This window comes from Cyphomyrmex costatus, unplaced genomic scaffold (assembly GCF_001594065.2).
Source record: "Cyphomyrmex costatus isolate MS0001 unplaced genomic scaffold, Ccosl1.0 scaffold467, whole genome shotgun sequence".
Classification (NCBI taxonomy): Eukaryota; Metazoa; Arthropoda; class Insecta; order Hymenoptera; family Formicidae; genus Cyphomyrmex; species Cyphomyrmex costatus.
The window spans coordinates 286,236-310,626 of NW_017278933.1; the positions used below are offsets into that span (position 1 = coordinate 286,236).

At 31.6% G+C, this 24,391-nt stretch overlaps 3 protein-coding genes across 4 annotated transcripts in view; 2 read left to right on the top strand and 1 right to left on the bottom strand.

Annotated features, from left to right (window-relative positions):
• neb (kinesin family member nebbish) overlaps positions 1-15,105 on the bottom strand; it is a 19,317-nt gene extending 4,212 nt beyond the window's left edge. Inside the window, exons 1-7 of the mRNA XM_018544741.1 lie at positions 14,963-15,105; positions 14,085-14,645; positions 13,252-13,798; positions 12,930-13,157; positions 11,831-11,959; positions 455-615; positions 72-275 (exon numbers count right to left, since the gene is read on the bottom strand). Of these exons, the coding sequence (XP_018400243.1) occupies positions 72-275; positions 455-615; positions 11,831-11,959; positions 12,930-13,157; positions 13,252-13,798; positions 14,085-14,645; positions 14,963-15,069 (1,937 nt within the window). The 5' untranslated portion in view covers positions 15,070-15,105. The remainder of the gene's footprint in view (positions 1-71; positions 276-454; positions 616-11,830; positions 11,960-12,929; positions 13,158-13,251; positions 13,799-14,084; positions 14,646-14,962) is intronic.
• LOC108777783 (uncharacterized) lies at positions 3,603-10,096 on the top strand. 2 transcript variants are annotated; one of them, XM_018544743.1, is made up of 3 exons: positions 3,603-3,812; positions 3,888-4,024; positions 9,812-10,096. In XM_018544743.1, exons 2-3 carry the CDS (start codon positions 3,919-3,921, stop codon positions 10,048-10,050), a joined length of 345 nt encoding a protein of 114 aa, XP_018400245.1. In that variant the 5' UTR covers positions 3,603-3,812; positions 3,888-3,918; the 3' UTR covers positions 10,051-10,096. The 2 variants fall into 2 exon arrangements, with proteins under 2 accessions (XP_018400245.1, XP_018400244.1); XM_018544742.1 differs by having other exon boundaries at positions 3,603-4,024.
• Positions 15,106-18,398: 3,293 nt separating the features above from the next.
• Catsup (zinc transporter catecholamines up) lies at positions 18,399-20,061 on the top strand. The gene is made up of 3 exons (XM_018544774.1): positions 18,399-19,557; positions 19,726-19,801; positions 19,886-20,061. The coding sequence occupies exons 1-3, from the start codon at positions 18,595-18,597 to the stop codon at positions 20,059-20,061; spliced, it is 1,215 nt and encodes a 404-aa protein (XP_018400276.1). The 5' UTR covers positions 18,399-18,594.
• Positions 20,062-24,391: the final 4,330 nt, after the last annotated feature.

Consider the following 24,391-nt stretch of genomic DNA (forward strand, 5'->3'; position numbering starts at 1 on the left):
TATATATTATCTTATTTACTTTTTGATCTTACGTATATATTAAAATTAAGAGATCAAATTATTTCACTTACATCTCGGTAACAGCCAACTGTTCTTCCGCTTTTTTCAATTGATCTTTCAGTTTGTCAATTTCCTTTTGCTGTCGGATGATATCCTTCCCCCATTTTTTATCTTTTGAGTCGAAACGATGGAGCAACTGACGAGGAACAACTCCACATTGCTTCTCATATCCTTCTTGCACTCCTCGTAAACGTAATACTTCAGCTTTTAATTCGCTATTGAGATAAGTCATTAAATTACCTTTTTGTTAAAATTTAATAGGATAATGAGATTCAATCCTTTTGCATAATTTGCCTCCGAAATATTTGTAGCATTTGTATAATATATAATACGACAGTAAAACATGGAGTTTTTATTGAATTAAAAATTATCTCCCCCTCGGGAGACGTTCTACCGAATTAGCCGGTCATGCGGATCTTCATTGATGCGAATTCGATTGACTATAGCTCGAGCCTGACACGCATATCGAAGGGTCGCCAAGGTCTCCTCTACGTGGATGTTGGCCGGTGACACCGTTCCCAGCATTGCCGTTCGTGAATTTCCTCCTAGGCTCTCCTGCAAAAAAGTTTGTTTGCTTTTACATATTTTAATTTGTTCTTTGTTTACACAATTTATCTATACTGTATATGATAAAAAATATAGTCTCTATCATGATAGCAAACGTCAAAAGCGATCGCAAATCATTTGCGAATTCAATCGGATATCGTTATCTGGCCACTGTCATCTATCAACGGTATGTTATCTCTTTGAGCACCAGTAAATAAAAAATAACTGCTTATTTTTGTGGTTCTTAAGATAAACTTATGGACTTTCTATTTCTAATTAATGGATATGATCTTTTGAATTTTTATCTTGTATTAGCCCAATTCGCAGTTCTTCACAAGCTTGCAAATAAATAAGATTTTAAATAATTCGACGGAAAATATAAATCAATTCAAAATTTTATTAGTCTTATAAGAAGAACTAATAAACAGTTTTGAAGTATTTATATCAAATTTTATGGCCCGAATATATATTTTATATAATATAAGAAAAATAAGAATTGTGAAGAATATCACGAGTTGGCGTTTCGTCCTGGCTTCCACTACTAGACTCATCAGTAAGGTAATGTAGTGGGAGCCTACCTTAGACGCCTGGGAGAGATGTTAGAAAGAAGTTCTATATAAACAAATAATCATGTAATTCGGCACTTGCGAGAATTGACACGATTAACTATAGACCTCTGTTGGCAAGTGGGGGGGAACTACTTACATAGTATATAATATTCACATTTTAACATATCTTATATATGATCGCACTAATAACAGCGAATAGCTCTCATTAGCCTTACTATTCTTGTTATTTGAAACTTTCGAGAGTCTTCTTTAATTGATTTGTTTTATATAATAATTATGAATAACAGAATAGGAATTACTAAAACATATAACTGTTTATTTCTATGATTTTTCCTGTTCGTATTGTTAACACTAAATATTACGAAACTGTTATCTTAAAATAAATTTTTACGATGACCTTAAATTTCCTTTCTTGCATGCAATTAAGAAAGTTTTATCATTAAACGCAAATTTTTATGTAAAATTATGGAAAACATTGCTTTGAGCTAAAATAAACTTGCAGAATATTCTACATTACTCATTTTTATTACTGTTATTAATTATTAATGAGAGATTAGACGAAAATATTGAAATAAAAGGCATTAATAATATTTGAAAGAATATATATATATGTATAATAATAATTAATATATATATATTCTTTCAAAAGCGCCTGAATTCCTGCGTACATTGCATTTGACTGTAGATATGTGGTAAAAATGAAAAAAGTAAACCGTAAGTGTGAAAAAAAAAACATTAGAAAAAGCTTTTGAAGAAAAAGCGAAGGAAGAGGAGAATACAGTAAAATATAGTAAATAAATGTTTCGGGAAGGTTAAAAAAGTTGCGAGATAAATTTATAAATTAAACGAAACATTAAAGCTAGAAGATAAGGACACGTGGAATATAAAGTAAAGGAATCGAAAAACAAAGGCAAAAGTGTCACACACATTTTTCGACCTACTATTTCGCTAATCTAACTGAAACATTCGATGATCTAGGATAAATATTACAAAAATATGTGTCGAGTAAGACTCGATTGGTGACTAAATACTCATGCAATCATAAAGCATGATTATTATTGAGATATACATATATAACATCTTTTGTGCAAGTTTATCTGCGTATCTATCTTAACAAACTGCTGCGTACATGTGATGAAGAGTGGTTTGTAGAAATGATAAAAAATATCCTCGATTGGATATTTTATAGACATTGAAAATGTGCTTTGACGAATGTAATTATTTGTGATCGTAACTCTTGTCCATGCTTAAAAATATAAATCAGTCGCAAAAGGCTGACTTTGTATTTATAATACAAAGTCAGCACACAGAATGGAATGCTGTTTTTTTTTCATGTGTTAAAGCATTGTCTAAAAACGTGTTAATAACTTCGCAAATTAGCATTTTATTTGTTATTATATCTTTTATATTTTTTGTTAGTTCTATTAAATTATTTAGTAATCATTTATTAATGTTTATTATAATTTATAGTTTTCAAATGTTTATTATTATTTTGTCTTTAATATCACACAATTGTTATTTTTTTTCTTATAACTTATTTATATTTAATTAAACATTGAAATAGAAACGTAGTAGGAAGAACGAAAACTCATGGTGTGAGTTGTAGTTATTTAATATCCATTTCTACTAGGATATAAATTAACTTTAATCTCGATTTAATGTACTCTTCTTTTTCTCTAATTAGAAACAGTTAGAACTAGAAACATGCATAAATGTAGCAGACAAAGAACCAATTCTTTTCAAATATTTATCAAGGATAACGGAAAGAACTGTTTCGCAGTACTTTGGACAAAAGGAGTTTCATTAAATATAATAATACTTTTAATATTGTAATAGAATTAAACAATATATTTTAATACATTAACATGTTATATTATATAGATATATTATCGTACATAATAGCAAAAAATGATAAAGGAAGAAAAGATAATGATTTTATTTTTAACGGCGAAAACACAGGATGCGCGATGACTGTAGTACGAGGGTGATACGATATATTTTTCATAATCGAAGAGTAAATTATCTTATCGATATGTCACTGTGAAAGAAGTAAGAGTTTTTAAAAGGAAAAACGATGAAAACAAGAAGGAGGCTTCGGCGCAAAAGCGTACGCATTGGTACGCACGTACGCACGCTTTCGCTTAAGCGTGTGCGCACGCACAGACGCACGCACGCATGCGGTTCTCCTCGTTGCGTATGTCATTACCTTTTGCGCGTCGCACAAATCCACACGAATGACGAAGGTGATTGGCGGAGCTGAAGGTGGGGCACCGAGAGCGTAAATGCGAGCGTAAATGTAAGCGTCCCGAAGAACGGGGGGAGGGAAGATGTGTTGAACGGAAGAAGCGGTAAAAGGGAGGACGGACGGAAAACCGGTGACGGGTGAAGCCGAGTGGGGAAAGACTCAACAGATAAACATTACACGCGTTAGCGTCCACGCTTCGTTAGTCTAAAGCGAGAGCCATCGGCGACGAGAGTCTGTTTCTTTTTTTTTCCCCTCTTTCCCGCGGAAGAAGAAACTACGTTTCTGCAATCCGGGCGTAACGGGACGCATGTCGACCGTCTTATCAACCGATCTCTGTTAACCGAAAGCGATCTCGGAGCAGTTTGCGAGCATCAACAGGAAGAAAGACGCATGTACGAGACACGCTAACGAGAAATTGTTGACGATACAATCCTACAACTCTTTTATTTTGCGTTTACATTATTAAGCGTTGGCCAACGTGGATCATTACGAGAGACCATGGATCTCGTTTACATACCAGAGTTGTTTACCTACGGATACTTGAGGAATCCACAGTACCATGACTACGAGCAGCCATGGAACAGAGATTATTTCAAGTGCAGCAGTAAGTATAGAACTCTCTTTATCTCATTAAATTATCATTATTTAGATAACAGATTTATATTTAATATTTGATGGAAAATCTTAACGGAATATTTTAACGGTGGAATATAATAAATTCGCATTATTACGAAAATAAACACGTGTTCTACGATTAGATGACCTTAGAAATAGATCTTATTAATTGATAACTACAAGCGCGTTCTAAAACAAATTAGCAGTGAGCGATAAGGCTCTTCTATATCACATTTATATATTTTTTTTTTAGTTTCGACCAAGTTTCTTCGAGTAAATAATCAAATAAATTTGTTTTCCGCCAACCAGGCTACGTTCAGATTTCCACCAGAGTTCACGGAATGTTCAACAAAGATAAAATATCTTGGAGCATTCGGGTGAGAATCTGAACGCGCCCTAGGATACCTATCATGTAACTTTTTCCTCATATGGTGGAAATATGAAACGAAAATGTTTTCCACTAACATAAAAATTTTCACCAGTATCAAGAAAGTTACTAACAGATTAAAAATCCTTCAATGTTTATATTTAAAATCTGAATATTGCAAGTTCAAAGATCTGAAAATAACTGTTCTCTTTAATTCAAGACAGAATTGCAATTTAAAATTATAAATACCGCAATACATAACAAAAATTAAAAAGATTTGAAAATTGGTATATCCTTTAAAATTTTTATCATGAAAAGTTTGACTGCGTGTTATTCAAACCGGTCACAGACTCTGTTTAAATTTATTGTTTACAAGTTTTGTGTACTGGATAAGATTCTTTCTCTATATACAATGATACATAACTATGAATATATCGCAGATATGCCGTGAAATTAATTAGCAAGGCTTATAATAAACGGCGCTGAAGTACAATCTTATGAGCAATTAATTTGTTTAATCAACAAAACTTTTCATTTCCAATCTTTTCCTGTGCATCTTTAAATACAAAATTGCTAAAATAAATCGTACGAGATAAACATCATACTTTTGGTCAGCAAAAATTACGAGGACTCGATTGGCAAGTTATAACAAGATAATATTTCTTCGCGCCTTTCGGTGCACAAAAGACGTATCTTATCTCTAATTTAATAATTCTAGAATCAGAGGTATTTAAGTACTCATCCGTTAATTAACTAATTCATTACAAGTGTACAATTTCTTCATTTATCCACCTAAACCTTAGAAATTGAAAAATCTTCAGATAATTTATCTGTTGTTTTCATACTGTAATATTATAATATTGTTATTTGTTGTTTTCAATTTATTATCTTCAGATAATAACACATACGGGGATATTTCTTCACTACCCGAGACTTGTTATCGGTCACTCGATGTCCATCGAAAGACTTCGAGTGCGTTCCTCCTATTAAATCGTCTACGCAGGAAAGTGCTCCAAACGACAGTCTCGACATTACCTTACATGATCGATACAAGAAAAAAAAAATCGGAAGAGAAAGCCTTATTTTATTACCTTATTTTATTTTCAAATATTTTCCAAATAAAACCTGATAATCCATAGATTTTCTATCCAGTTTCTCCTTTTCTTTTTTTTTTAAATACGCAAGATACATAAATATCAAAATAACATCCACATATTGAGAGCACAATAATAAAACGGGATAATAAAGCAAGGCAATAAACCGACTAAGATAAAGCAGTCAAGGTGAGGCGAACTAAAGAAACGATAAAAGAGAAACTACAGAAAAGTTAGAATGACTGCATTCGGAAGTTCCGGGAGGAAATGCGAATACTTTCATCGGATGTTGCGTGGAAATTGCAATAACCGCATAATTGTTTGTTACTCTTCGCGGTTGTTAGCCGCGTAGTTACGCAACAAGTTTATATTCGTCCGCGTAATATTGCGGAGGGAGGGAATCTGTTTGTTATTTGGATGAGAGTAGTTGCACATAAATGCATCGGCAATAAAAAGCTATTGCAATTATGAAAATAAATTTTCCAAAATTATATCTATTACATATTAATTGTAATAAGGCTCAACAAATTTAAAACTAATAATATGAGAATAGGGCTACGAGCCTGAGATTCATTAAATATATTAGAATTAATAGAATTAAAGATTTTAATGAATCTCAGGCTCGTAGCCCTATTCTCATATTATTATATCTATTACGTTCTCAAAAATATTGCAATCACTCTATATGATGAAGATTTACGATAGTTACTTTCTTTTTTCAATCGTACTATGAAAAAAAAATTTATCATAATTATAATAAAAATCAGATACGAAATAAATACAAGACTAGTCAGGAAAGAGGAAAATATAATACTCTTTTGAAATATAACGTGTAAACTAAAAAATTATTGCAATTGCAAAAACGTCGAAAAAATACAGTTACAACATTGTCGTTATCGAGTATCGTCAATATCCGCGTACGAAGTAGCGGCGAGCTCGTGAAACAATTTGCGAACAAAGCTGTTTTGTGTACCTAATATAGATGTCATCATATTTTACGCCGTAAGGTATATCTGTATAAGCGCGCAGTAATGGATAAAAATTATCTACACTACAGATAAATTAATGTTTCAGATAAAAAATAATTTCATAACGTATTCAAAGTTTTAAATTTATAAATATATTATTAACTTGCATAATTTTATATCTAATAAAAAAATTTCCTAGATTTTAGTAAGATCTTATATAATAAAAATATTTTCCGAAAAACAAAAGATTTAATATTAAATTACATAAATACGTATACACTCTTGATAAATTGCAGAAAAGAGAATTTACGTCGCATTTTTTTTTTAAACGTCAGCAAGAATTGCGTACAACCAGATATTTCATACTAGTCATATCTGTCAAGTAGATTAAAATGCTGAACATATATCGCACATTGTATCATGTGCACTTTCCTTCTGCTACGTGCAATTTTAAAATATTATCTGCATCAGTATCCTGTTAATATATTTCCGTTAAAAAAAAATGACTAAAGAGCGCGACACGAATAAATAATGCAATATGATTCTCTTTATCATATATTATCATGTATTAAACCACTAAAATCTAAATTATATTTTGCATCATTGCGGGAAAATAATAATGTTATCATGAAAATCTGCGCTTTTAATTTCCATTGGAGCGTATTTTTATTCAGTCAGTAATATTTCTTTTATTCTAAATGACAGCTACTTACACAATTCTCTTTTAGAATAAATGGCTTTAAGATATAACATTATGCTATCAATAATGATATTGGCTAACGGCTAAGAGAAAAAAATCGTCTATTTATGTATTGAAAAAGACACGTGCATTACCGTACATTTCTCATGCAAATCGACCTTGTTTACGTCGTCATAACGAGATAAGAGTTACATAATTAGACAAATCAGTGGCACGAAATGTTTATTTGCGAATTTGCCTATCTCGATATTCTTCATTTCTCGCTCTACATCGTCTAACAACTGTTATGATCATAATACTTCAATATGCCTGTTTATTACGTCTGGTATTAACGGTCCTGGTTTTAACGCGGATAAATAAAAAAAATTTACGTTATCGCATTTAAGAGATGCAATATATCAGATAAAATTTTATCAAACGCGTTATAATTTTTAAATTTAAAGAAAAAGTGTATCGATTAAAAATTAACGATTGCGTCGCGAAAACAATGTACGCACTATTACTATTGTATACATGTCGGCATTATTGTCCATTACATAAGAACTATGATATTTGACACTTCGAAAAATAGCAAATTTTTCAGTAAAATTAAAATCAAAATTTTTCTAAAAAATTTAATTTAATATTGTTTAAATAGAAATAATGTGTCTCGAAATAGAGAGATTAAACAATCCGCATTATACTATTTCGATTGTTTCAAGTATATGTCACGTGTATGCTACGTTTCTGTGATACACACGTGTCTATTTTTAGCCAGTTTCTTTAGGCGGTCGCGCACTACATGATCCGAATCACGTTTCAAACGTCAGCATCTCTCCTTATCATTCAGCGGATTGTTTTCGACATTCAACGCGGAGAACGTTCGGCATTAATCATTAAAATCTTTAATTTCAATTATGTTAATATAGGATTTGGAATAGAAGTTCTTTCACGAAACAAATTTAGAAACGTATATTCCAATTCTTTCAAAAAGCTAAATCGTTTTGTCAGATTAATCATCTGTTTAAGTATAATTGCGATCCGTCAGTGTGTTTGCGATTATTCCGAATAAGATTATTGCGCGTAGTACGTCGCTGAGTGTCTCAATAACTATGAGGTGAAACGACAGATTTCCGTGACTCATGAGCTAAGGTATAATCATCTGGCGCTACAAGTGAACGCGTTTAAGATTGTACGTCGGAATTTTTTGTTCTCGGTTTTTTTTCAATTAACACTGAAGCTGTGACGGTCATCAGCGCTATATATACCTATATATGTTTCGTTGACGCAAAATAGAAACTATAATTGCATTCAACAAGCTAAGTAGCTATTGATAAAGAACACATTATACGCAGTAATTAATGTCTTCTCTAAAAATTTTATTTCTAATCCTTTATTAGTGATAGCAAATGTACATGTAATTAGATTTAACTATTTCAAAAGTTTGGAAACGTACACGTGCATAGCAAGATTCAATAAAAAAAACAATGAAATAAAAATAATAAAGTTATAAGGCTCTACGTGTGAAACAAAGTATATATAGAATAAGAGCAAAGAGTCAGTAACACAATTAATTTGAATTTAAATAATAATAACAATCATGTAAATAAAGTAACAAAGAAGTTTAATATATAATAATAAATAATATATACGTTTCGACTGCGATCGGGTCATTCTCAATGTTATAATAAAAAAATTAATAGATAAAAACCGTTAAACCGCGTGATTATATATATATAAATTATATTAAAAAACATTAATATAGCTTCTACAAAAATTACAAATAGTTGTGCTTCGAAGTCGTTGTGTTTCTAATTTTGCATTTTTCGTTCTGTGCAATGTTGCAAGTCAAAAGTTTAAGTTAGCAATAAAGAGACAATATAGTTGTATATGTAACATCTTTTCTATAAAGAAGAAAGTAACGGCACAATTTACTTTTTGAAGCAATTTTGCAAATACTTAATTGCGTTAGAAAGACAACTGATATCGACGGCTTCATATGATGCTGTGATAAATGAAATAACTTTCATCTCAAATAAACAACAAAGAATTTATCAATTTATTTAATAACAATTTAATAGCAAATATAGAATTAAGATTCCATTAGTTGCTATATTTTATTTAAGATAAAATATTAAGAAATACCATATATTAACTGTAAAAGACACTCTATTTTCTATTTATTAGCATATTTATATGATTTTTTTCAATGAGAGTCCAGTATTTGAGTATAAATCGATTGCATTTTGCAAGGAAAATGTCGATAGTTCTGACATTTCCTTCGTAATTCTAATTAATTCTTTGATTACTGGAATGTTAAATAGATTTTCTCTGAAAAATGCTTTGAATTTTTATCACTCATAAACTGTACCACATGTCGACTTATTGAGAAAAGTATCACGTCGTAAACATTCACGTTAGCACCGAACGTTAGCTCAGAACCGGTATACCAAAGAATAAACAAACCGGTTTGACGAACAAGTTTTATATAACTTTTAAAATGCGACATAAAATTTCTATCGACAGAATGAAAACATTTTCAATTCATATTATTATAAGTACACGTATTGATTATTTTAAAAAAGTATGGCGGAAACATTTATTTCAATTGTAGAAAAAAGTCGAAATACCTTCTGTTTTCATTAGACTATTTTGGATTATTGTTTAGGAAAATCAGTGGAAAATCAACGAACCGTACAGCAACAATCCAAAGAAAATTGTCACTTTTGCAAAGAAATGAAAAGAAGAAATCTGGCAGTTTACATAAGAAGTAAATCACGAAGCGATTCCTGTCACGAAGGGATCCAAGAAGAAGAGGAGAGTGACGTGATGTACAATGAGAGAAAAATCGCAGATGCCGACCGAAATAAGTCCGCGAAATCGTCATGCAATGCACAGAAATCATAGTATTATGCATACTAGTATATATACATATATACTTAGTATTATAATGGTCGCAATAATATTAATTTTACATTAAGACAAACATAACATGCAGATGTAAATATAAATACGCATAACGAAATTATTTTTAATTAATTTTAAGCTAATTTCACATTTATGACCATTAAGTACTAGATTTCTTAAAAAAATACGTTATAAAACGATAAAAGAGAATTTATTTTTGAAAGTTTTTTTGTATTTTATAGCGTATATGCGCAACACAACTTTTTTTAATTATAAATGCATAAATTAAGTACGTAGAAATTGAAACAAACTAAATGTTATATCTTTAAAAGCAGGTGTAAGTAAAATGAATTCCTTTCAAAATGAATAAGATTTGAATTAAGATTTATACTGAAGTATTTGTGTAAACAGAATTTTATCATTACTACTTCATACATTCTTTCGATTATACATTATACGAGCATATTCAGCATTGTCCATACACTAGTCATTTAATAAATATCTGCGTAAATGTGAATGTTAATACGCTCCTAAAATTATCAATCACTAAGACTTTATTATGACTGTTAAATTTGGTAAATCGTATCGATATTTGCACGAATTAGATTTATATTATCGAAAAGATAAAAAAAAGAAAATATTATTAAATCAATTGTAATTTTAGAATCACAGTTATCTTGCTTCCGAGACAATAAGAGAGAATATATCTATTACAGAATTGTGTGTTTTTTGATATTTATTTTAAAAATTCAACAAAATCAATCATGAAACTTCAATGAAGTTAATTCCAATAGAACTTCACAAATTACCTGCATGATATATAAGACTGAATACATTTTTATGATAAGTGTATAACGAAATAATTTTTAAATACATAATATTATTATTATACTAACACGATAATGTACAATGTACTTAGTTCCGAGAAATAAGATTTTAATTTTTATATAGAGATGAAGAAATACCATAGATGCTGGAATTAATCGATACATTTTTACTTTACTTGCAGTTATTTTACTTATGATGTACTATTGTATTTTAAAATATGTATTTTAGACTGTATGATCAAACATAACAAAATTATATTGCTACTATGAGTGTTTTTATTTTCCATACTTACATAATTCAAATAACGTTCAATTAAGCATGTAAAAATTAAGTAAAAAATTATTGTAAGATGTAGTAATAATAATTTAAAGGATAAACATAGACGTCTATGTTTCCCTTCCCTTTCAGTAGAAAAATGTGTATCACCAAACTATATATCTAAATATATTCATACTAGCAGACATGCAGAGCGAATTGGTATGTTATATAATCACAAAGTGCATGAAGTAGGGCTATGTTCAGATTCCCACTCGAGTGCCACCCAGGGCTATGTTCAGATTCCCACCCGAGTGCCACCCAGGGCTATGTTCAGATTTCCACCCGAGTGCCACTCAGGTATCCTTCTATCCTTATTGTTTGCCAAATGTTAAACAAGAATGACGTGACACCCAGGGAGCACTCGGGTGGGAATCTGAACACGCCGCAGGTATCCTTCTATCCTTATTGTTTACCAAATGTTAAACAAGGATGACATGACACCCGGAGAGCACTCGAGTGGGAATCTGAACATGCCCTAAAACGGTATTAATATAATATTCTATAACAGACTACAATAGATCATGTAAGAATTATCGCTTAAAGTTTAAATTTATTTCTCTATATCTCTATTAAAAAATGTTCTTAAGATCTCATTTTTTCTCTCAAAATATACATAATATAATAGAGTACTTACCTTTAATAGCCATGTCAACACTGATTCACGATACGGTACAAAACCTTGTTTACGATTATTTGTGTTTTCCGTGAGTGATGCAATTACTTTTCCCAAAGTAAGTAAAGACTTGTTAATAGATACACCTTCCTGTTAAACAAAGTGATATATATTATATGGTACTATCAACATTTAATGAATTTTGTGGATAAAATCAGGGAATGGAAAGTTACTTTTTAAAAATAACTAGTTACAGTTACTCGTTACCGAGTAAAAAATGTAACTAGTTACAGTTACAGTTATCGCTTTTTAAAAGTAACTCGTTACAGTTACCGTTACTTGAAAAATAACTTTTCGTTACTTTTCCGTTACTTTTTTAAAATCAATTTAAAAATGTACTTTTGCATTTTTTTTTTATATGTAATACTGACAAATATATAGTTTTATTAAAAAAAAAAAAAACAATGTAGAATGGCTCAAATAATAAATTAAATAAAAGTAAAATGAGAAGGGTTACGAGCCAAAAATGAAACAGTTTATTTCCGATAAGAACGACGATGACAATGTAATTAAATGTATAAATATATATTAGAACAATACATAGATAAAACAAGATAAAAACAAACGACGTTTCGACACTTATTGTCATCGTCTTTTAAACTGTTTCGCTTTTGGGTTCATAGCCCTACTCATTTTACTATTATTTAATTTATTTTTTAATTTTTTTTAAACACAATTTTGTAATTCTAAAACCTGTAAAATATGCAGCAAATTGAAATATTTGTATGTCCTATGTATTACATAGAAGATAGAAGTGTAAAATAATTACTGAATCATAACGGCCGAATGTCTAAGGGCTTTCAAGTCTTATTGATAAGCGCTATAAATAGCATGTATCCAATCGAACCGTATTCAATCGTGTGCAAAGTAACGACAAAAGTAACTGTAAATTTCGTTACCGTTACCCAAAAAATGTAACTCGTTACCGTTACAGTTACCAAAAAAAGAAAGTAACGCAGTTACCAGTAAAGTTACCAAAAAAGTAACTTGTAACTGTAACTTCGTTACAAGTAACGAGTTACTTCCATTCCCTGGATAAAATGTTATATCAAAAACTGACCTTTAATCTATCACCAGTTGCAGAAGTTTGACTCAATCTTTCACTACCAGCTAAATCAACCAAATTAATTTTACTACGACGATCAGCATCAAGTGGCTCACAATTCAATTGATTACCCAAATGCGTCTGAGTTAATATAATACTAAAAATGCTGTGAGACCTTGAGCTTTTCTCGTTCATACCAGTTGCAGCCGTGGCTCTCTGCGAGTTTCCCACTTTAAGCCAAGTCTAAAAAATTGCATCAACAAAGAAATAAATACGTATATATATTTATATATAAACAATCATATAATCATGTCATGAAATTATATAATAAAAATACCTGTAAGTCTTTGTAATTTTGCACACAATGCTGGCTTAAGTCTACGACATAGGGTCCAAAGACTGGATGCTCTCTTACTTTAAGGGGAGCCTTCTTCGATCCATTATTTGTATTCGCCAATAAATCATGTATTTTTTCATTATATATTTCAAAATAGCTAATTTCTATGGTAGTCTCGATATGTGGATTGTCACATGCTCGTGAAAATATCTCCTGGCAAAATCTTGGTATGATGCCAACTCTCTCGTCAAATGGTGTTGCACTTAATTGCACAGATTCTGTGCCCATTAGACTATAACTTTTGCCAGATCCAGTCTGTCCATAAGCGAACAAGCAGACATTGTATCCTTCAAAAGCATTTTGTACCAAAGGCAACACCATATTCCGAAAGACAACTTCTTGACTGGCATGACCAGGTGTAAGCAGGTCGTTGTATGAAACAAAGCAATGGTCATACATAAAAGTATGATGTGCAGATTCGCATTCCACAATAACATTTTGACCATTTCCTTCCACAATTGTCGTAACTTTTGGATCGTTTAATTCTCTAAAATTATAAACATTTTGTAAATAATGAAATGCCCTTTACTAATAGAATAATAGTATAAAAATAGAAAAAGAAAAAAGTAAATTAAGAACAAAGAAAATTGAAACATAAAATTTTCAATCTTAATATCTTATTGATAAAATAACTTTCAATAATAAACATTATGTACAAATATATTAGTCTGTTAAAGATTATAATTTAATATATATTTTCATTTCAATTTTAAATAATTAAAAAATATATACACATAGAGGTGTAAAAATTTATTATATAACAATTTATTTACTTGGCATTTAAGGGTCTGATGCGTATTCCAACTATGAGATTGCTACTTTCACCTTCATACATTGTCTGTTCTCCAACAACTATGTCATCAATTTTCTGGGATGGAGTTTCCAAGTGAACTGTATTAAAACATTCAGGTGTGCTCTGTGACAGAGCATTATCACTAAAGTAACGCTTCACAGGTGTCCTTGCATTCGATAAAACATTGAATTTAGTATTGGCACTTGGTGTATTTGTTATTCTCGATTGCTTGGGTGTATAGAATTGTATGGCAGATGTTTTATCATTGAATGATCCGCTAACAAATTTTGTTGTTTTGACAGGAGTCTTTATATTTCTTTCAATAGATGTGATATTACTAGAAATGTGTGCCTGTTTTGCTAGGTTTATCGGTTTCAGACTTGATTCTGCATTGGACGATTTGCTTGGAGGCCCTAAGGTTTCTACTATTTCAGGTTTTGAAGGTACATTCTTCAAAGAACATTGTGCTACCTTGTTTGTGTTCTGTCCCTTTGTCAAACCTGATGACTCACTGGACAAAGGAGGATACAAATTTTTCTTTCTACAAGTCATTATTTTATTTGAAAAGTTATTTTGTTTATATTTAACAAGCATAATAAGATTAAATGAAAAGGAAGAATGTTAAACTTGAAAAAAACAGATCATTTTTAACTTTTACCAAAATTATTTTAATATAACCACATTTGTATATTTAACTTATACAATAATATTTAACTAAATACAAATAAAAATGGAAAAATATTTATTTTATTCGGAAACAATGCATGGTTTACGCAATGTTTATCTCAATGATAATAATTTTTCATTCTTTCCTTTGCAAGTGACGGTTAAACGATATCAAGTAAATTTAAGCCTTACGTTTTTATCGCAGGGACAGTATTTTCCTTGTTAGAACTCCTCGGTGAAGTCGAGAAGATAGCTTCGCAGTATCCATGGCTGGTAAATTTCAAACTGTGGTGAGACATTTCGGTGGAAATCACAGAAAAAAGCTACTTAATCCAAATGTGGAATGATGCTGATGCAAGGAAAATTTGAACGAATTTAAGTTTTGCGACCTAACTTTACGAGACATAGCCATGAAATATAACAAATATACATAGATGTGACACAAGATGGGGTAAGTCTACAATTTTTTAAATCACTGTTTGCCATTTTCAAACTAACTAGAAACGCTTTTCAAAAACGTTACTTAAAACGTTATTTTATCAAATATCTATACAGTTTATTAATAAAAAATCAATTTAATCAATATATATAAATATTGTTATTATTATGAACAAATCTAAATCTCAAACAGATGGCAAATCAATAAAAAAAAGGCTGTATTCAATGGAAAAAGCAGCTTTGTAAAGGTTGATTTATACTGGCCGTAAACTGTTAACTTATGCCGTAATCTGTAAAAATTGACCAATCACAGTCGAATGAGAGGGGAATAATCGATTATAATTGGTCAATTTTTACAGATTACAGTATAAGTTAACAGATTACGGCCAGTATAATCCAAACTTAACTGTTGTAAAATTCTTTAATATGATTGATCTTGTCCACGGCAGAGTCCTAGATATTGATATCTAGTGGCGAATTCGATTGGATTGCACCAGTGCAGTGTGATTGCGCCAGTTCATCTTTTTTCCTTTTCCCTTCTCCTGGAAAGAAAAAGAAGAAAGATGAACTCAGGTGCACTCAGTGCGCACTAGTGCGCACTAGTTCATCCAATCGAATTCGCCATAGGACTCTAGTCCACGGCACAGTATAGGTAAGTACCAGGAAGTAAGATATAAGGAGACTCCACTCCGTAAAATAAAAGTGGACCCATTTTAGGTTTCGAGTTCAGTTTCCAATTCTGATGAGTGCGAGTAAGAGAAATGATCATTTCTCTTACTCGCACTTATTATGCACAGCACTACTAAATTCACGAGCGCTGCGAGTGTTGAGAATCGGAAACTGAACTCGAAACCTAAAATGGGTCCATGTTTTGTAGACTGGCGAGACTGAGTGGAGTCTCCTTATATCTTCCTTCATGGTAAGTACAAGTTTCAATCTCCAAAATTTATGGATAAAAGTATGTCAAAATTTTCATCATGGCGTCGATGTCACGTTGGATACTGTGTCACTGGTCTAGTTTCCACCGAAACATTAATTCGTACCTAATGCGGCATAGAACCAAATTTAACTCGATGGAAATATGTTTGAATCTGCTCATTTCACTTCCACTTCGATCCACAACTTCTACCAGAGTGGCAGCGAATTGACATTAAATTTTAGTCGGTGGAAACGACTAAATACCGGCTGAAATAGATTAAAAGTAAATATCGCCAACCTTTCCATTATTCGTTAAAAGGTTAAAAGTATAAGCCGTTCAAAAATGGATAATAAGCGTGATATTTGGTCATACAATGAAACTTTAACATTAATTCACTTCAATTCTACTTCCAATGGAAACAGTACACTAAGGTTAATCTATACCGTAGTGGAACCGAATTGAGGGTTTCGGTGGAAACTAGGTCTATGTTGTTCATTGAATGATGAACAAGGATAAATGATACTAGGAGTTTGACAGATTCAAGTTTTGGAACGCACCCCAAGATGGGAAAGCGGCAAGATATACGTTTGCCGAGCGATCAACCATAATTGGTATTGATTGGTATAGATTGGTACTTATAGATCCAATCAATCTCAGGGCCTTCTACAATAAAGCCCATTCCACATTGGTCGAATCGTAGGCGTAGCAGGACACAAATTTGTTGCAATAGCCAATCCGATGTATCAATTTAATGGGCCTTCTACAATAAGCCATAAGTCATAAATCGGAAGTAAGAAACTAAAAATTGACGAATCTCGCCGGCAAGATATTGATTGGTTATCGTGCCAACTTCCGCCGCGCGGCAAATGTTTCCGCGTTCTGTCTGCGGGAGCCATAAAGCAATGAATTTACCTAAGGCCGGAATCAGACTACGCATTGAAAATTGAGATTGAAGATTGAAGATTGAAATTTAACTAATGAGGATAAAGAAATTTTAACTCCTATTATTTTGATTAGTCAAAATTCAATCTTTCAATATCTCACGACGCTTAAGGAGCCTACAGACCAGAGCGGCGCAGCGGCGATCACTCGCCAATTGGCTATCTAGCCAATGAGAGCCATGCTTTTACGTAAAACCATTGGCTATCGCTCGCCGCTTCACCGCTGCGCCGCTCTGGTCTGTAGGCTCCTTACGATACGACCAATGTAGAATGGGCTTAAGGCTGGAGTCACATTGAGCGGAAATTACAGCGGAACGGAATAGTGAAACCAATCAGAATTCTACAATCATTCCGCTGCATTGCTTTCTGCGATTGTGATTGGTCTCGCTGTTCCGTTCCGCTGTAGATTTCCGCTCAATGTGACTCCAGCCTAATGGCTCCCGCAGACAGAACGCGGCACGCTTGCCGCGCGGCGAAAGTTGCCTCGATAGCCAATCAGCGTCTCGCCGGCAAGATATTGATTAGTTATCGTGCCAACTTCCGCCGCGCGGCAAATGTTTCCGCGTTCTGTCTGCGGGAGCCATAAGGCTGGAGTCACATTGAGCGGTAATTACAGCGGAACGGAACAACGAGACCAATCACAATCGCAGAAAGTAAAGCAGCGGAATGATTGTAGAGTTCTGATTGGTTTCACTATTCCGTTCCGCTGTAATTACCGCTCAATGTGACTCCAGCCTAAGGGTCGACAGGAGTGACCCGTGGAGACCAGAAATATTTTTGTTATGCCTTTTTTACAAAAAAATAGCTCTGTACGAGCCTTCAGGGCCTTTTCTGATTACGAATATCACAATCAAAACACGATTCATGTTATATTTTAGCCATAATATCAGCATAAAGGTATACACTTATGAGTGCAGATCAGTGCAGATCTAGGTCAGTTATGCTGATTTTTTTTCTCAAAGGAATAATATTTCCTTATGAAACCTGTTGGGATTTCATTGTTATATTGCTGGGAAGGCTCGTACAGAGTCAGATTTGCAAATTAATTCTTGAAAATTTTTATTAAAATAAGATCACTGCACTATATTACACATCGAGTGAGATAACAGAACAAGTTTTTATTATGCCTTTTTTTTACAAAAAAATAACTCTGTACGAGCCTTCAGGAGCCTTTCCTAATTACGAATATCACAATTAAAACGCGATCCATCCAGTATTTTAGCCGTAATTTGGGAATAAAAAATTCATCTTCGACTAGAGGTCTCTGGTTTTTGCGAGTCCGCAAAATTCCGAAGGTCAAAGGAGGTTGGGTTAAGTCGAATGGTGGCCGTGGTGGGTCGTGGGATTGAGAAGTATGGTGAGTTAGGTTAATTAGGTATACGTGGTTTATATGACGTATTTTGGTCACGAAGAACTCAAAGCTGTTTTCGATTCTGCCGTGCCATCACAGGCACGTATGTTCACATCAAATCAAGTGATCGTGGCATCTCGATCGTGTCAACGAAATTATTACGAAGGAGACTACGATGACAGAAGATAACTCGCAGGCCTCCATACACAAATGGATCAAGAGGGCAATACTTGCCACGTTCTTTACGCTCATCATTTTGAATTTGCCGATGATCTGTGAGACCCACGACATTCACGAGTCGCCGAGCTATAAGTATTCCCAAAAAGCCAACGAAATCTACTTAAATGAACATCAACATCAGCATCATCATCATGATGATAATCATGTTCATCAACATCAACATCATGATGATCATAAACACTCTTATTCAACGCAAACAAATACTTTAAAAAGGGATTACAATATTATCTTAAGGGCTGTTGGATCAACTTTGATCATATCCGCTGCACCTTTCTTTTTGTTATTCTTTCTACCTCTGGATAATACTGAACAATATGAGTCCCTACTCAAGATCTTGCTGAGTTTTGCATCTGGTGGTTTACTGGGTGATGCATTTCTTCATTTGATTCCACATGCGATGATTCCTCATTCGCATCAATCTTCGGAATCTCACTCACATTCTCATTCACATAGTCATCACGATGAGTCAGGACTTCACAAACATGACATATCTGTTGGTTTGTGCATATTGTTAGGGATAATAGTGTTTCTAATGGTAGAAAAGGCAGTACGCATTATTAAAGGTGATCACAGTCACTCGCATGTCCATCATGATTCTCAAGATAAAAAAGATAATTTGTTAGAGAAGAAAAAAGAGAAGAAAGAAGAGAAGAAAAACAGTGGTAAAACTGTTTCCAAAGCATATAAAGCACCTGAGAGTGAAATTAAGATCGCTGGTTATTTGAACTTGGTGGCAGACTTTCTGCACAATTTTACAGATGGTCTAGCTATAGGAGCTAGTTACATGGCTGGAAATAATATTGGTTACGTAACAACATTCACGATACTGATACATGAGATTCCACATGAAATTGGTGATTTTGCTATTCTGATACAAAGTGGATATAGTAAAAGAAAGGTAAAGTATAAATATAACATTATTATCTATGTTTACTTGAGAAAAGTCAGTCAATTAATTTATACAAAATATAAAATATGGTCAAAGATTTCTATAGTTATTACTATAAAATTCATCGTGTACAAAAATTTTGTTTTAAGTTTTATCTTCTTGTTTGTGTATGTTTAGGCTATGATGTTGCAGTTGACCACTGCTATAGGAGCTTTATTAGGAACTTTCATTTCTTTGTTAGCAGAAGGAATGGGTAAGAAGCATGTAATACAATCATTTAAATAGACACATCAGATTTTAGTTTGTATCTCATTTAACTTTGTCTTACGTGTTCTAGATGATTTTGCAACAAGGTGGATTCTTCCCTTTACAGCAGGAGGTTTTATTTACATTGCAACTGTTTCTGTAATACCAGAACTTTTAACTGCCACTAAATTTTGGCAATCAGTTAAGGAAATATCTGCACTTTTTGTTGGAGTGTATATGATGGTTCTTATAGCAGATTATGAATAAGAAATACATTCATTATAGAATGATTAATTTTGTTATACTATTTTCATTCGGTTTATTTCAGTCTTGCTTAATTAAACTTAATATTTAATAATGTTTTCATTACTTTGAAAACATTATTAAATAAGTAGCAGCGCAAAATAGAAATTTATTTTTATGCAATAAATGGGAATTTTACATTTATGTCTGAATGAAGAACAAGATTATGAAATGAACACGATTGTGAAAACAATGTATAACAAAAAAAAAAGATTAAAAACAATTATTATTTTTACATTAAGAAAAAATCTCGGTGATTTCGTGAAATGTAAAATATTTAAAGATTATCACGATTTATTATATAAAAATATTTATTATATAAAAAAAATATGACTACGTGATATTACGACATTACTTTAACATAGTTAAATACTGCGTATACTGATAATCTTACATATTTTGTTACAAAAAGTAATGATTTCATATTTGCGTCATTTGTTCCTATACATTTTTTAAATTACATTTACTATGTTTTTTAGTCTGTATATTATATTATATAATAAAACTGAAGAAAAATAGGAGCAACCGTTAATGATTTTAACCTTAATATATATTGTCATGATCTTGAGCAACTTCCAATAAATTTTAGGTAGCGATCATTATTCGTTAAAAAAATATTAACAGAAAACATTTAAGAAATATCTTATTTTTGTTCTATATAATATTATTTCTGCTTTATATAATATTAAAAGACTTCAACGCAAAACGAGTTTCCTCTGCCAAGGGGCGCATGACCTTCCAGACAAAGGGAGTTTCCTCCCACCTCCTCCTCCATTCTTATGAGAAAACCTATTGGAGGTCACTCAGAGTCAGATGCCAAAGTTAAGGTCATCGACGATTGCCCCTTTTTTCTACAGTTTTACCGACCATATTTGATAAATTATATTTTAAGTTTATAATAATTATCAAGATAAGTCTGAAATATATATCTTATGAAAATTATCACACAAATAATGTGTTCAGAGGAAGTACTTATAATAATTTGCTTATTTTCATACTTAGAGTGCCTAAAATAAAGACTATTTGAAAATATTTAGTCAAATATTTGTATTAAATAATGAGTACTTTTTTAAAATTATAGATAAAAATATAACTTGAATAATAGCGCGCGCTTAAATGTATGTTGTGCGCATAAATTTAAATAAAAATTAGTTTAATTTATAGCTCATTATATAATAAATCTATTTTCTCATGATTTTTTTATAATTAAATCTTTTTGTTTTCTAATAGAGCCTAAATATATTTTTTCTGCATAATGTGATGTATATGCGAATGACATAAACAGTTTTGTATCTGTTAATATAGCTTAATTTAATTTTTGAGTTTACAATAAGATATATATGATATATATATGATTTAAAAATTCATATAAACTACAAAATTTCTAAAAAATTATAAGCATATATACATATAATACTGTAGAATATCTTTTAGTTGTGGAGTAGAACGCCAGGAAAGGCTTTGGATGACACACAATCAGAGACGTCCTCTTATTTTGATATAATAGATATTTTATTTAGACTCTGCTACAATATCGTCCATACAGGAGGACGGTTTACATAAGACTCTCAGAGTCCTTTTTTGAAAATAATTCAAACGGTCAATAATAGCCGGGTGTATATCAATTGCACACGAGCCAGTTGCGCACAAGCCAATCACAACGCTAGAAAAAAAAAAATAAAAATTTCCTACGCAGAAATTGCTGTAATAGGCAGTGGCAAATATTGCTGAAACTGTATGAGATTCAAATGAAGATAATATCATTTTATTATTTAACATTTGTACATTTAAAAAATATCTATATATATATTATATATAGATATATATGATATATATGAATATTACCCGTAATATTGAGGAAAGCCCCCTGTTATGAGATAGGCGCCTAATATGAGATAGCGGCGTTTCTGCTAAACTAATAAATGCTATTTGTTGATTCTACCATGAAATTATTGCTCTTGGATTGAAAACTATTTAGTGGAAAATTTATTGTTAGGTCATGCCTACAGTAATAATTGTAAAACAAAATTTTAGAATTTGAATGTTCTCAAGTTTTATTGAGATAAGTCTTTAATCTTTGTTTATTATTTAATAAGTAATTATTTGGCAATAAATTCTTTATGTAGTAATAGAGTAAGATCGTACTGATAGAAAAATACGGAATATGTTAAACTGTTTAATTAAAGAAGTTAGATTTATTAGTTAGTTTTTATTATTGTACAATAATAAAAAGAATAACCGGAATGAACATTGAGGGTCTGTTTCTGCAATAATTCGTTTCAATTACTGAAGACAATTTCTGAGTACAATGCATATCACATGCTCAATTTACGCGCACAGGCTGTACTCGTTTGTATTTTAGAAACATCAAATAAAGTTTTTTTAGTTCTAATACTGATGTACTTTGTGCTTTATTATCGATTTCTCGGGGTTTCTCATATTAGGAGCACAATATTTTGACTTTGCGATTTGTTCACCTTTTACATTTCTTTAATTAAAAAATAAAATAAAATTTTACATGACACTATCTTAAAGCTTATTAAATTCTCTTCACAAAATGACCTATTATTTTTTTAAATTCTGCCTACAAACTTCTAGCATTTACTTAAAATAAACTCAGTATCTCATAATAGGAGCCTTTTTCCTCTGTATATGTATATATATGAATATTACCCATAATATTTATATATATTTAAAATATTTATTCTTACATAAATATTAAACATATAATCTCAATATATGTGTGTGTGTGTGTTTTTACCTGTATCAATAATCGTTTGATCGTCATAATGACTTCCGGGACTTCTTCGTCAGTACCCTCGATACCAAAAAGATAATTAACAATTAATGTAGGCAACGACACAGCGAGGAGCATTCTGCATTTTCTCTTCTGCGAATTGTGACTATCGCGCGCGCGCGCGTTGTGAAATGATATTTTTCTATCCTAGCGGTAAATATCGCGGGAGTTTCACAAAAACATTCTTATACACATGTACATTACGTCGAGCATTCACTGTCGAACGAATAAAATTAATATTTGATAGGACGTATCTCGACACGTGCAATACCGAATTTATAGACGGTACATTTTGACAATCAGGTGAACTGTCAACACATCGGAATGCAGCAACAGCTGATACTAGAGTACCCATGAGAGTACCATGAGAGTACCTATAACCTATCAGGGTTGTTTTGTTTAAAACATTTTTGTTTAAACAAATGTTTAAAACATGTTTTAAATATTAGATTAAATTAAACATGCTTTTTTTAAAAACAATTTTAGTACAGGAGAAGATGATGGTATTATGGTATTATGGTTAATAAAATAAATTTCAGAAGACTAAAAATTCTTCATACGAGCGTGCGCAAAGCGAACTCACAGCTAATATATGATGTTATTATAGTACCATTTCGTTTTCTAGTGCAATTATGCAATATTTAAATATACATATATGCAATATGTACATATATATTTATACTTATACAAATTTGTCTTTCCGATTCATAATCCGATTGATCCGATTCATTTAGGTTGATATTGCTCATTTCAACATTTTCTGAATTGCATTTTTGTATATGCAATTTCATACGTGCTACTAAAGAACACATTTCTTTTTTACTATGTTTACATTTGGCTCTTAATTCGTTATTTATCATTAATTTGATAAAGCGCGCTTTATGTATACTTAGGCAAGTGCAAGAGCTTCAACATAAACATTTTATAAAAAGTGGTGCTTCAGTGCCGCTTCTTAAATTCTTATCGACAAAAGAGCAATGTTACTGATATTTTGACTTTACCGACCATTGAAAATTTACCCCTAGCAGCAAACTACGTCATTTTATAGTCATTTTGACGTCAGTTTGCTACAAAGGAGACTATGGCATAAAATATAAAATATATGTTTAAAACGGTTTTTTTGTTTTTTATATAAACATGATTTTTTTCCAAAGCTGTTTAAAACATATATAAAACATTAAAAACATGTATTAAACAAAAAAAAACTGATTGTTTGTTTTTTTACTTAAAAAAAACACCATTTTGACCAACCCTGTAACCTATATAATTAAAGGTGCCATTTCATGCAGCGAAGAAAAGCTGGCGTTTTACCCCCACTCTACCATAATGCCAAGCAGCGCTTGATGCCTCGACAGCTCGATTTTACGAGGGTTCCATCTTTAACGAAAAATGGTTGTGTTTAAATCGTTTAAATTTAAGTGAATATGTAAAAGAGAAAAATGAGTTTCGTCATGTCAGTTAATGATACATTGATGACAGTTAATGATACAAATAAAT